Here is a 15,992-nt window from a genome sequence, read left to right on the forward strand (position 1 = left end):
CCTGATACATGTCCCATAGTCATAAGTTAACAAACATTTTTCATTAATTAATAGCAAATTATTCTTAACGTTATTATTAAATTACCGGCTTATTGACAGAAAGTGTCAATTTATTAATATAATAAATAACAATTTATTTGTTATGACATCCGCTTATTTTATTTTATACAGATATAACGAATGTATTAAGACGAGTAGGTAACTATTTTCGAGGACAATAGTTGTTAACCATAATTCAAACACCATTTAAGCATCAGTTCTTTCCCCGTTACCTTGATTTACAATACTACATTACCATTCATTTAAATATAATCATTAAGTAGTCGAGAATGAATTTAGTAACGTAATAAAAAATTAAACCTCGGTTAAAATCGAGTACCTCGCTGGCTCTTATTGTATGTAGGTCAAACTAGCCGACATTTCATGCGATTTTCATGATATAAATTGTTTTTTATTGTCACCCTCGCATTGATGATGTTTATCTTTGGATTGGAATTTTATTGCGAAGTAACAAATAACATTGTATTGGTTGTATTGGATCATTGTAAATTTGGTTCAATATTTAAATAAAATTTAATGTCGGTAGAAATATAGCAAATTGTTATTTATCGTTAATGCATATGTTTCTATTATTTAATAATATTTAAAATAACATAATTTTAACGATATTGCACAAAAGTTACAAGTGCTGGAGAAACTCGGTATTATAGTTACTACACTGTATTCAAGGCAAGAAATTATATCGGATTTTTTATGCGGTGACCTAGAGTCAACCCTGGGTTTGAAATAATGGTTATAACCCGTTCTAGATCCTGTTGCAGAAAATGTAGATGAGCATAAAAATTGTGTTACAGGTAGAAGACAATGCACACACCTGAAGGAACCCTAGAGAGGGGTCAGGCACCTCCACCTTATACCGCCCCTGTGCATACGAAGCCGCCCTGCGAGGAGGGTGATATTATTCTGCCACATTTGATGTCCCTGCCAAACAAGGACGAATGCGACAATTTTGCCAATAGGTATGGTTAATTTTATTAATACAAAGTTTATTGTCAAAACTAACGTAACAAACTTTTCGCGCTGAAATTTATTTTTTATTCTTCTTCAAATATGCTTAATTTTATTATCCTGGTGCGATAATTTGATATATCTATATAGGAATTTTTTAAATCGAGTGAGAACCCATGAGCCTCAACACTAAAGATATCAATTCGGTATTTAAAAATTAAAAAAAACAAAAATTTCTTATCTGAGGTTGATTAAACAACGGAAATAATCATGTAGCTTCACAATACTTTTCAACCTTAAACCTTAGGGTTCCTAAAGCAAAACCTCAAATTCATCAAATCTAACCTCAAAGTAATACATATTGACTCTTTTCTAAATCCATGGGTATAATTACTTGAAAACTATATTTTTGAGCTTATATTTCCTAACTCTAAAGCCATAAACCTACACCCATAAATACCTAACCTCAAACTCTTCAAAACCGAACTTCAAACCCTCAAAACCCAACTGGAAATTCTAAAAACTTGAGCTCGAAATTCATAGAATGTATATGATCCACACCAAAGAATAAAAGTCCTTGAAAACTATTTTCTGGAACTTACTATTTTTATTTTTGAACCCCCTAACTTCTGTTCTTAAATGTCTAACCTCAAATCCAAGAAATCTGAGCTAGAAAGTCAACGAAGGAACCAAAGAATGCGACTCCTTGAAAACTCTCTCAAACCCTTGAAACTTATTCTCAAATCCACAGAAAATAAGTGGATATTTAGATAAATAAAATTTCATTCGATAAATTATAAAAATTTTAACAATTTCAGCCAAAAACTCAAACTCAAAATCTATAATATTTATCGAAATTATTCGATGGATTGTATTTCGTTATCTTTATTTATAAATGACTTAAGCCTTTTTATCGCGTCAAGGTAACTGACGCGATAAAACTATAGACTATACTGACTATACTAGACTATACTGTCTTTAAAACAGTTGTTCTCCTGTTGTTTTATTTTTATTAATTTTTTTGTTTTTACTTTCTGTTTTTTTTTTGTTTTTGCTTGTTATTCTTCTTTGTGCTTCTATTTTTTTATTCAATGTTATAAAAATTTTCATTTTATTTTTAAATACCGAATCATTATCTTTGGCGTTGAGACTGATGAATTCTCACTCAATTTAAAAAATTCGTATATAGATATATCAAATTATGGCACAAAGATCATAAAATTAAGCATATTTGAAGAAGAATAAAAAATAAATTACCACTGTACGGTTAAAATAGCCGAGTGTATAGATTTTTTTACCATATTTCCCACTGTGCGCTAGTTACAATGACAATAACAACCATGCACTTTAAAGAGCATTATTGTAAGAGCAAATTTGAAGCTTTTTAAATAAAAAATTTAAAAGGCTGCTTTACTATACTAGGACTACTAGAAAATGAATTATTATCTGTCAAAGATAAAAAATCAAAATCGACTTTTCGTTGTAATTGAATGAAAATGGAGTATTATTCTATTATTTCATTCTTATTGTTAGAAGGTTTGAAAATAAAAACGTGAATCACCCTGTATAAATGTTGCACACATTTGGAGTCGATTGGGACAAAAAGAAACTAGTTAATATTATCGCTTTTTAACTAATTATTGATGAAAAACAAAAATATGTTCCATATTACCTCCTCTAATATAAAATGGATGCTGTAAAATTTCATAAAAATCTTAGCGTCCTTAAAATATATTTTAAGAACCGATATCCCAAAACCTTTTTTTATAGGTACATTGATTATTTTAAAGACGCATGTGTTACATTTTTTAAATAACAATATTAACAAAATGGAAAAGATAAACTAAAAATATTTCTTCTACCTTAATTCATAAAAAATAGCAAGCATCTGAGGGATGAGGTAAGTTCCATTTTCAATCGAAAGTATTATCTTTCGGATTAGAAACGATTAATGACGTCATCAATTATATTTTTTCCAGTGAGAAAGATCTCTTTTTTCTGATAAACTTTTATTAGAGAAATTTTTCTGTATTACTTCCCGTTTAAAAGTTATAAGCAATATCGTCCTAAAGAGTATCAAAAGAAATACCACCTAAAAGTCACATTAGGTGTGGAAGGATCAAGTAGTCGTTGGAAAATAATCTTCGCTGTTTAAAGTGCATAAATGTCATTAACAATAAGTAAAAAGATTAAACTCGATAATTCTTTAATACAGTTAAAACAAAAGGTGATGATAACAATAACCAAACTTAAAAAAATGAGGCAAACGCTTTCATACTACACACAAATTACAATCTATTCTCTATACGACCTCCTCTCATTTCAAGACACATTTCCAATCTTCGCCTGACTTTTTTGTGGGCTGCGTTTATTAACATTTCGCCGTTTAACTCATTACAAGCGTTTGTGATTTTTTCTTTCAAATGATTAATATCTCGCGAGGATGTTTTATAAAACTAATTTTTTAAAGCACCCCATAAAAAAAATCGTGGGGTGTTAGATTTGGTGACTTTCCGGGCCACTGAATAAATTTAGGTAACTCAAGCTGTTCAAGACTCAATTAAAACCTTACTGATGATGCCGCACCATACATTTACTCCAAAATGGCTTTTCTTTTGGACTGGATTTACAATCTGGATTTACAATGGACCAGTAGTGTTGTGCCTGTTTGGCAAACCATTACTGACTTTCTTCACTTTCGTCCGTCCAAAGAACGTGCCGAAAAGGTTCTGATCAACAGTTTCCACATTTACTACAATTTGAGCTATAAAATTAAGCCTGTTTTCAATGTGACGCTCAGGCAAATACTGCAAATTGTGAATTTTGTAATTATGATACCCATTGGTTTATAAAATTCGTTGAACGGCTGATTTATCCAAATTCAATTCCCGGCTAGTCTGCCGTATAGAATTTTGTGAATATTGTTCGAGATACCGTAACTCTAGCTGTATTAACATTGTTTCTTACCCTTCGGTCAATTATTTGATTTTTCCGAACAGAAAATGCATCTTCATTTCGTCGCAAGGGCGCCTCCAATCTTGTAAAGATTCTATACTCAGGAATGAGGCGCTCTGGATACCTTTCTCGATATAACTCTACAGCTCTTCTTGAATTTTTTTGTGAATCGCCGTAAATTAGCAACATATATCAAGTTTTTTGAATGAGAAAACATTTTGTAAGCACAAAAGTTATTTACGTTTGACGTTCGTATCTAGTAATCACAAGTATTTTGTGACATTTATGCACTTTAAACAACGAACATTCAATTATTTTCCAACCACTACTTGATCATTCCACCACGAATGTGATTTTTAGGTGGTATTTAGGTGGAGACTATTTAGAATGTTATTGCTTATAACGTTTAAACGGGAAGTAATAATGAAAAATATCGCTAACAAAAGTTTATTAGAAAAAATAGAGCTTTTTAACAGCAAAAAAATTTGGGAATGTTTCTGGAAAAAATATAATTGATGACGTCATTAGTCGTTTCTGTCTAATCCCAATGATAATACTTTCGATTGAAAATGGAGCTTACCTCACCCCATTTAACACCACGTGTCCCAAATTTTATTAAAATTTTTTGTATCGTCACAGTAGGCCCATACTATTGAGTTTGAGACACCGTTTTTTCTAAAAATTTAAATGCTTACTATTTTTTATGAATTAGGGTAGGTTGAAGAAATATTTTTAGTTTATCTTTTCCATTTTGTTAATAGGTATTGTTATTAAAAAAATTTAACACATGCGTCTTTAAAATAATAATAATTAATGTACCTATAAAAAAAGTCACCCTGTACATTCCACACATAAATTTTCCTAATTATTGGTGTATTATCAAAACAACAGTTTGCGTAGTTAAAAATTATTTAATTTAATACACTATGATGTACTAATTTTTGAACGACTTGAAAATCTTTATCCCAGTATTTGATTTTTAATTTGAAGCAAATCTCTCAAATGTTACAATTGCATGCATGCAGCTCCTCTTAGTCGTACTATGTTTTAGTAAAAGCATCTGAGAGTTATTAAATAATATATAATTATTAGCATCTGGTGGTTTGAGAAAGCACTCATTTTATGGAGTACTACCGCATTAAGTGGTGCACTAGTAGACACATTACATTGTGGACATCTCGGTATTTCCATCAGGCCATTTGTAATTTAATAATATTTAATTAATCACGAGAACGGGCTTTCCTTGTTAAAAATAGATACATAATTGGTAGTTTAAAAAATAAGCAGTCTGATGATAATGACGCAGGAAGTCAATACATGTTATTATCCTAGTTCAAAAACTTACTCACGATATGTTTTTTATGTCATATCGAGTTTCTCACAGGTTTTTCGAACAAAAACCACAATTACTGGGTAACAAATGTCAACACGGATATTGAATCAGATTTTGAGATTAATTTATTACCTGCATAGGTACTACTCAATCTGTAGTACTATTCGTAATGGACTTTTTACAATTAACAAAACGAGTGGTGGATATAGTCAACATTCAATACGTTTTGCAAGTTCTTCTACCTATCGACAACAGCTCATACTGTACGAGGTTTTTTTAAAAAAATAACCGCACTTTATTTTTTTCAACTTCATTATTAATTTTATACATTTATTGATCCTTCAAAGTACTCCCCTCTTCTATTCACACAATTTTCCCAGCGGTATTTCCATTTCGCGAATCAGTACTACATAGCTTCATTTTAAATGGCCTCTAAAGTCCGTGTTATCAATAGTCTGAAACGGCGTCCTTTCCGCACCGATTTTAATTTCGGAAATAAGAAAAAAACCGTAATGAGCCAGGTCTGGCGACTGAGGAAGGTGAGAGAGGACAGTAATCTGATTTTTGGCACAAAATTGACGAACTGACAAAGCTGAGAGTGCGAGCGCATTATCAAGGTGCAAGAACCATAAGTTGTCTCGTCATAACATCTGGTCTGGTAACCTTTGTAAAACGCCTTGATAGTACACACACACACATCCTTTGAATAAATGTTTCATTGCCATTGGATTGTTGAAGGAGTTGCCGACAAATGTCCACTTATTTCAAAAGTTAAAACGTTTCCGCGAAATTTTTTTCCATTTTCACGCAAAATTTACGTTGCATAGTTGTTCCAGAAAATTGCACATTTCAAAAATTGTCACTAACACTTAAACACGTTCCACTCAAATAACGATATCACGAGATATTAAACTAAATGAGATATTAACAATCCAAGAACATGCGGTTACAGATGAGGTTATGCGCAACGAAATCCTGCCAACCGCATACCACTAAATATCTCCAATAGCGCGTAATTCAAAAAGTTCGATAATTTTTTGAACAGACCTCGTAAAGGGCTTTCCTAAGTTGCCACCCAATTTTTTAGGAGATAGTTCAACAAAAAATAAAAATATCTCTTTATACAGGGTGTCCCTTTCCTCATGGAAAAATATTAGGGGTAGTATATGTAAAGTTTTTTCTTAAACGCCTGTTTTCGAGATACAGTGTGTTGAAGTTGTTACTTTCCAAATGGTTTTCCTTAATTATCTTTAAATCGGCTAAAGATAAAAATGTCAAAATTTGTACACGAGTAAACATCAACTGTGCGTTAAGAATAATTTGCAAACGGTTTCTTTCTGAAAAGCAGTGTCGTCGATACAGGTAATTGAAGAGGTACAATCGAAGAAAAAATATGTTAAAAGTCAAAATTTATTACATTTCTAAACGGTTCCGTAAACTCTGAAGCATACTACAAAAAAAAGTATACTTGTTGAAATTCGGAAGCATGTACTATTTTCGAGAAAAATGAAGTTGCACAGAAGAAAATAGGGGACAATTTCAGCATCTACTATAGTATTTTGAGTTTTGCTCATTTATTTAATTGTGCAGCTGATTTGTTCCGTATGTCTCCGAGTCTGTTTCCTAATATTTTTCTGTTCTTATCATTTTTTTAAGCATTCATGTCCATTAACAGTTCAGTTCATTCAACATTTGTTTATTTTAGTAATGGTAGTGTAGTATAGTTTACAAAATCTAAAATTAGTTATTAATAGATAATTAATTACCATAATCCGTTTATTTTTATTTACTTTTTTAAATGTTAGTTTTCAACAAGCTGAAACTTAAAATAAATTTTAATTATTTTTTTTAGTTAATAAAATGTTTTACAATTTAACTATTTCATGTGATACGTAAGAAATTAAAATTATAGTCTTAAATGCAAATACTGTTGGTAGCTAAATGTCTTCAGCTCATTCAATGGTAAAGTCCTCTTTCAATTTAATATTTTGTTAATGTACTTGTGCCGCTTTATGTAAGCAAAAACAATGTAACTTCATTTTTCTCGAAAATGGTACATGCTGTCGAATTTCGGCAATATATAATTTTTTTTGTAATATGTTTTAGAGTTTACAGAACCGTTTAGAAATGTAAAAAATTTTGACTTTTAACATTTTTTTTTCGATTGTACCCCTCCAATTACCTGTATGTAGCGACACTGCTTTTCAGAAAGAAACCATTTGCACATTATTCTTAACGCACAGTTGATGTTCATTCGTGTACAAATTTTGACATTTTTATCTTTAGCCGCTTAAGGAAAACCATTTGGAAAGTAACAACTTCAACACACTGTATCTCGAAAATAGGGCGTCTAAGAAACGTTACATGAACTACCCCTATTATTTTTCCATGAGGAACTTGCACACAACTTTTTTTTAAACATGAACGGGACACCCTGTATAAACTTTTTTCCGAAATAATTAATAAAGGAATGTGTGCTGACAATGGTACATGGTCGATCTGCCTGTACATGAGAGCGACAACGCAAAGTAAAGAAATCCGTGCGATAGACAAGGATGGCTATAGTGAAGACGTTTCATAATCTGAATAGTCACTTCCGCTTCTAAACGTCTTCAATACAGCCATCCTTGTCTATCGTACGGATTTCCATGACTTGCTTTGTCACTTTCACGTAAAGGCAGATGGACTATGTGGATTTTCCAGCCGTGTATGTCTTTAAGGGGGATGATGGACGTCATAATTTTTGGGATATCTTGAAAATCTTTCGAGATATTATCGAAAAAATATTTATGTAAATATATATTTCTATTTTTTATGCAGTACCGTTGCTGGAATTATTGGGAGACAACTGAGACTAGACTAGACTATAATTGAATGTATTCTAACAGAAAAAGTCGTAAGGTAATGTAAATGTGTATATTTAATGAACCCTACCCTTCCCAAAGTCAAATTGCACAGTGCTTAGTATCGATTCTTTTCTTTGTCTGTGTATCGTGTACCATTCGTTAACACAATCTAATTTTATATTCAAAGAGTACTTTGGAGACCACTTAGCTCTGCTTTCCCACACTATACCAATTATCCACCGGACGTACTGTGTAACCCGGTCTGTTTTTATAATCGCTTCAGTCAGGTTCGTTTCTTCAGGTGGAATATCTTTCGCACTTGGCTTGTTTCTATAGAAACTTGATTATTATTATTTATATTTATATCAATAAGTTTCTAAATTTATTATAATATGTACCTGGACAGGATATAATTAAATGTTAGATATAGATACAGATAAAAAAAACTCATGGAAGAAAAAATAATTGATGCAATAGGTATACCGAGCGAAACAGTTAAATATTTTTTATCTCAAATGTTTCTCCCAATTTCTTTCTCTTTTAATTCTCTTCATTCTGACTTACCAAATACCTACCCTTTAATTTACTTCAAATTGAAGTCCTTATTCTTGTTTGTATTCTTGTCAAGTGTGATTGTTTATTTGTATTGGTAAATGGTCTCATAAAATATATATGTCGTAAGACTGACTTGTTTTGTAGTAAAATTTCACATATGGTTTTTAAGTACAAAAAACAGCATTCACTAGTAACCGTATGACCTAGATCAGTTAACATTAATAAAAATCATAATAAACGACGGTACGTGCGATGTTTACGTGTTACAACACAAAATATATGGTAAATAAACTGCATCGACAAAATATCAATTCAATCACTACTTACCCTAACAAAAATTTAGTGCACGAACAACTGGTAATACTAATTTTATGGCAACTGTAATAGACACAAAGTTATCAGATCATGCCGGTATTCAATTTTTCTCGCTTCAGTGTCAGTAACAATCATAATAAACTACAGACCTATTACAGATCAGGGCTTAAGATTGTTATACAGGGTAGCCCATCGAAAACGTACCGCAAGGCATTACAGGGTAGTAATGAACTTTTAGGCAAAATCGAAAAACAGGTAAAGTTTGCTTCTGAGGGGGACAACTTTTGGCGCAAAAAGCATAGCAAAATCTTCAACCCCCTAAGTGGGGGTGCCATCCCCCAAATTTTTTTAAATGGGAATGGGGGTCAAGTGGGGGGTCATTAGAAAGGGCTTTTAATTCTCTATACATCGATTCTTACTTTTTGAAAATCGATCCATTATTTTAGAAAATATGCAGCTTTGAAAATACGAACAATATTTTTGACGAGAAATGCGAAAATCGATTTAATTTTACTTCAAAACTTACGGTATTAGCTTGGTAAATTCCTTCAAAAGAATTCGCTGTTTTTTTTTTTGATTTGCGAATTCTTTAGCCTGATTTTGGTGAGCAAAAAATTGTCCGCTTTTTGTTTCGTATTTAGATAGGCCACAAGAAGTTGCTAGATAACTGTCTTGTGACTTGTAGTTGAAGAGTACCAATACTGCCGAGTCTTTTAAATTGATTAATTATGGTGTACTCAATTCCAGAAAGAGTAGAAATTATTGAGCTTTTTTTCAAAAACAATGAATGCGGAAATCGGGTCGCCGAACTGTTCAACCAACGGCATCCTGAGAAACATGCGTCTGGAAAAATTGTTCGCGAATTGGTGGCCAAATTTCGCGAAACTGGCTCCGTTCATAACAAAAAGAGGCAGGTTGAAAATCCGGTACTAAATGAACCTACGGAAATAGCGGTATTGGGGCAAGTGGCAATGGATAGTACGCTGAGTACAATGCAATTGGCTACTGCGACAGGAGTGAGTCGTACAAGTGTCCAACGAATATTAAAAAAATACAAATTCCATCCTTATAAGATTCGGCTAGTGCAAGAGCTAAATGAAGACGATTTTGATCGTCGTTTGCAATTTTGCGAAATAATGACTGAACGAGCGATAAACGATAATTTCCTCTTTAATGTGTGTTTTTCGGACGAGTGTACGTTCTTCTTGAATGGTTTAGTGAATCGCCATAATTGTCGTTACTGGGCTGATACCAATCCAAGGATTTTCCATGAGACACACTCCCAACACCCCCAGAAGTTGAATGTATGGGCAGGTATTTTTGGAAATTCCATTGTAGGTCCTTTTTTCCTTCCTGGAAATTTGACAGGCGATATGTACTTGGATTTACTACAAAATGTCATCGACCCAGCTCTAACAAATATCATAGAGGACGACCCTGCTTACAATGAACACGAACTGATTTTCCAGCAAGACGGAGCTCCTCCACATTACTCGCTCAATGTGCGCAATTACCTAAATGAGACGTTTCCAGGACGCTGGATAGGACGAAGAGGTGCAATTGAGTGGCCCCCTCGGTCACCCGACTTAAATCCTTTAGATTTCTTTCTCTGGGGGCACATTAAAAGCAAAGTTTACAGCACTCCACCTGATACCTTGGAAGATCTGCGAGGACGAATCATTAATGTATGTCGCGAAGTAACACCGCAAGTGCTCCAGAATGTTCGACAACGGTTTGAAGACAACCTGTATCATTGTATGCAAGTTGGCGGACAACATTTTCAGCATTTACTTGACTAATACCGTAAGTTTTGAAGTAAAATTAAATCGATTTTCGCATTTCTCGTCAAAAATATTGTTCGTATTTTCAAAGCTGCATATTTTCTAAAATAATGAATCGATTTTCAAAAAGTAAGAATCGATGTATAGAGAATTAAAAGCCCTTTCTAATGACCCCCCACTTGACCCCCATTCCCATTTGAAAAAATTTAGGGGATAGCACCCCCACTTAGGGGGTTGAAGATTTTGGTATGCTTTTTGAGCCAAAAGTTGTCCCCCTCAGAAACAAATTTGACCTGTTTTTGGATTTTGCCGAGAAGTTCTTTACTACCCTGTAATGCCTTGCGGTACGTTTTCGATGGGCTACCCTGTATAATAAAGTTGAGGAAACCAATTGGAGTTTTGTTAGTGATACATGTATTGATATAGACATAAAGGTTGAACTTTTTCTTAAGGTGTTACTCGATGCAGTTGAGGTCTGTTTACCAATGAAAACTAAAACGCAACATAATTTCAAATCTAGTAATACTGCCTGGTTTACTCAAGAGTTTGTCACTATGAGAGAAAAATTAAATTTCTTAAGAGACGTTAATTGTCAGCATCCAACCCTCATGTCCAGGGAAACCTTCAATTCATATCGCAATAAGTATCGTCTTGAATGATCTAAAACCAAAAAAGCGCCAATGACAACTATATAAATACATCTACCAATAAACAAGCAGCAATGTGGAACCTCATAAAAAATAAAAATGACCGCAGTTCACTTGTAAGCGATTCATTAGACGCTAATGACTTTAATACTTATTTTTCCAATATTGCATAGCATCTTTTGAGTGAGCTCCCGCTTCCCAACAAGTTACCTTTCGAGTTTTTGACTGCCCCGAGATTATGATGACAAACAACTTTTACATTCAGAGAGTTGTCTTTTAATGAAGGAAGAACTATTTTAATTAACTTAAAAGTAAAAAAAGCAAAAATGCTTTGGATGTTCCATTCTTGGAAACTCTTAAAAACATTACAATTTTTCCACTATTTAAAATAATTATTATTCCTGTTTTTAAGAAAGGTGAAAAAGATGCCGTATCTAACTATCGACCAATATCTCTTGTTGTTCCCGTTCTGGCAAAGCTTTTCGAAACTGCAGAGTATTTTGAAAACAATCATTTATTGCATTCTAGTCAATACGGTTTTAGGAACAAAAGGTCAACAACTTTAGCTATTGACCAGTTGACTACGATTATTTTAAACAATTTCGAATCAAACAATGTTGTCAGTGGAAATTTTTACGATTTGACTAAGGCATTTGACTGTGTCTCACAGACTCCTCTTAAATAGACTAAAATTTTACAATTTTGGTGACAATAGCGTGTCCCTTATTGAGTCTTATCTGTCGAACAGAACTCAGTATGTTTTTTATAATTCTTGTTCTTCACACCTAACAAAAATAGTTCATGGAGTTCCCCAAGGCTCAGTATTGGGCCCTATTCTATTTCTTATTTATGTCAATGATTTCCCAAATTGTGATATAACTACTGACTTTATTTTATTTGTCGATGATACTACCGCTTTAAAGTCAAATAATACTTAATTAAACTCACAGAGGATTCAGTGGATATCTACGCTGCCGCTGATAAAGGACTGGTTTATTGCTAATAGATTGAACCTAAATGTTGACAAAACTCAATCTTTGCTTTTTACACTTCACCATATCAATACTTGTGATAACTCAAATAGCATTAAATTTCTTGGAGTTCACCTTGACACTAAATTGAGTTGGGAAAAACATGTCAATGATTTATCCGCATGTTTATCTAAGAATATTTTCCTACTGCGTAATTTGGATCGTGTAGTATCTAAGCCTGTACTCATATCTGCATATTATGGCACTTTTCATGCCACCATGGCTTATGCAATTTTGAACTGGGGTCATTCGTCTCACAGTGATAAAATATTTGGTTTACTACGTAAATGTATTAGAATTAAGGCTGGAATAAAATACAGAAATTATTGTCGGGAGCACTTCAAACTGCTAAATATTCTTATAATGCCGTCAGTTTACATACTTGAATGTCTCATTTATATAAAAAATAATCAGAATAGATTTGTTCGACATGAAAATTTTCATTTTCATCATACAAGAGAGCGACACAATATTAGACCAAAATTTCATAGTTTAGCGAAATCCAGAGATTGCACAAATTATTTTTTCATTAAATTCTTTAATAGACTTCCGTCTGATATTCGATCACTAAATTCAGTCTATTTTAAGGCCAGAACTAGAAAGTATCTTAAGAGAAAAGCTTTTTACAATTTTAATGAGTTCCTTGCTGACCAGTTTTTAGATATATAATGTATGTTCGTAATATTCACTTTTTTATGCTGTTTACGTTATATTTATCTGAATGTGTTTTTTAGCTTTAGTGTAGCATTGCTTATATGTTGTATCTTTCGTGTTTTTCTTTCTTTGACTTGTGTAAACATTTTAATGTATAGACACCAATAAATGATTTGATTTGATTTGGTATGTAAGCTGTTGACAACTTTTCGCTGATCGGCCTGTATTTGTACATTTTCATCTCAAAAGCTTAAAACTTAGAACCTGGTGTTTATGTAGAATAGAACACGTTCTGTTGTGGTTCCCAATTTACTTGATAACCCCTCGATAGCACTTTTAAGCTTTCGACTGTTTTGATTTTTTGCACTCTTTTTGTTTGATGCTTTTTTTTGTGTTCCTCGACTTTCCTAGATTTTGAGCTATTGAGCACTTGCGCGTCGACTTAGAATTGTAGTGAAGTCTTGGCGATTCTGACTACAGAAAAGTTTATTTGTGTATAATACTGGTTTGATTATGCACAATAGACTGTATACTACTAGATACATCGGCAGGCCAGGGCCAGGCATTTGGCCCTGATTAATGGTCTGCGGAAGAAGAGTCGACGTTCAGTCACCCATATTAATGGCTACGTCAGATTCTTGTTGTAGAATATCTGGCGCTCTCGGAAAGAAGATGTTACTGTCTTTTCAGTTGTATAGTGCCTTTGGTGGCCCTTAAACGGTTTCTGTGAGATCGGGCAGATTTCTTAAAAAATTCGAAACATCGGTGATTTTATTGGCGATTCCTGGAAGTTTTTGACTATAATTCTGCCCAAAACCATCATTGACTGCGGGTGTATTCTCCTTTGGTACCGTGTGGTTGGAGCGGTTTTGGGCCTGATGGCGCACTTGCCAGTAGTATTGGTTTGTATTTACTGACAAAGAGCGACCTTCTAATCTGCAGGTGATATAAAAACAAGGTGAACATTATACTTGGCGAAATAAATGTGGGAAACAACGACTCTGCGAGCTAAAATCCCAATTAACATTGGTAGAAATATCTGGTAAAGTAATGCTAAGATTGTTAGTCAGAAGTATCACCAAACATAAACCGGTTTCGAATTATTAGTTCTCATCAGTATGCCGTAGTTATGTATTGAACGTGGGTTGTCGACTTTGGTTGTGAAATAATAATAAGTTTTTCTTTTGAATACTAATTACATGAAAACAGCTTGGTACCGTGTCTAAATAAAGTTACAAAATATTAAAAAATATCTAAGTATGATGACACTCGGCTCTAGATGGGTAAAGAGTAGTGCCGCTGCCATAAGAATGCAATTATGTCGAAATAATTCCAAGAAAAGTCATGACAGGTTTCTATTAGAAAACGTAGAAATTCAAAGTAAATTCCTGCATGAAATACCACTAAGCCTAAAGTCTTTTTATTTATAGGTACAGGTTCATAGATGTACAGAGCATTAATACAATAAGTAAATAATAAATGAAGATACAATATTTTTATTAAATAGTCTCCGAGGACACTCATATTTGGAGACTATAAACATCATCAAAGTTACAATTTTTTTAACTGTACAAGCGAACAATTTCTCATTACAAATTCGGCATTATTGTTGGACACCTATAAATTAGGACACTCTGTAGTATAATTTTTTTATTGTTTTTTTATAAGGTGAATTTAATAATCTATTTATTTAATTCCTTTTTTTTGATATTAGTATACATACAAAAAAAAAACAAAATACTGTTTCAGCTATAGTCTGTTTAAAAATGAAATAGAGTAATAAAAGCTTATTATGTATGCAAATCGTAAATAAATGTAGTACTGGTGCTTATATTCAATATTTTTATATTATGTATTATCGGTATAGATGAGGTGTACTTTTAAAAAAACTTTGTGTGGCCGGGTTGTACTAAATTGTAGCAGGTAGTTAAAATTTAATCCCCGACAATCCGTCTTTGTCTATGCCGCTTCAATTTCTCGGTCCATTTCTCTTATAAGTAAACAATATAAAAACAGCATTTCAAAACATGAGGCTACTTTAACCATCATAACCGGGTTAAGAGGGTTTTTAGTAATTCAAATAAAATTATTCAATATTATTATCAAAATATTTATTTAAATTTAATGAATAGACTTTTATTCCACACAAAAATATATGTACAGTAAAGAAAATAAAAAAGTAGGTATATTAAAATTCATCCTCTGAATATTTTGATGAATTATCTTCGTCTCCTAGATTGATAACGATAGGTTCCACAGTAACGTCGTAAATTATCGAGTTCCCACTTTTCCACGATGTCGTCAACACTGTTGGTAGGATTTTGGTGTTTCAATGCATTAAATACATACATTTAATATAATAATCTTCTCATTCTGAGACAGCGCATATCTTTTCACGCGTTTAGCAGGTACGTAATCTGATAAGCTCGACATTTTACCAAAACAATATTATATCCACTGGCATAATAGTCACTAAACACAAGTCGAACTACTAGTCTACTGCACTAGCACGTCTTCGTATATTCAGCTCTAAGACTGGATTGATCTGTCACAATACACTGGCTCCTGCCATATGATGTATCCAGTAAAATATACTAATGTACACCCATTACCTGTTAGCATTAGTGTTACCCGATAATTACCTGAAACGAAATATTATCACGCCCATGGCCGGTTCTTATCTCGGGGTTTTATTACTCTCCTTCATTTCCAAACAGACTAATAGGTATTCTTATCGACCTCTGTACTTTAGGTGAGAAATAGGCTACTAGGTATATTTCATCTTAGGCTATTCCAAAACCATACTTCTACAGTTTCATTAAATTATATAAAAATTAGCAAAATATGTACTTATCTTTTTAAAATAT

General features: G+C 32.9%; 1 protein-coding gene across 1 annotated transcript in view; it reads left to right on the plus strand.

Moving 5' to 3' along the window:
- Positions 1-894: 894 nt before the first annotated feature.
- LOC108908710 (mitogen-activated protein kinase kinase kinase 13) overlaps positions 895-15,992 on the plus strand; it is a 78,733-nt gene continuing 63,635 nt past the window's right edge. Inside the window, exon 1 of the mRNA XM_018712828.1 lies at positions 895-1,019. Coding sequence (XP_018568344.1) covers positions 976-1,019 — 44 coding nt within the window. The 5' untranslated portion in view covers positions 895-975. The remainder of the gene's footprint in view (positions 1,020-15,992) is intronic.

The sequence above is a fragment of the Anoplophora glabripennis genome, unplaced genomic scaffold (genome assembly GCF_000390285.2).
Source record: "Anoplophora glabripennis isolate ALB-LARVAE unplaced genomic scaffold, Agla_2.0 scaffold161, whole genome shotgun sequence".
In the NCBI taxonomy this organism is placed as follows: Eukaryota; Metazoa; Arthropoda; class Insecta; order Coleoptera; family Cerambycidae; genus Anoplophora; species Anoplophora glabripennis.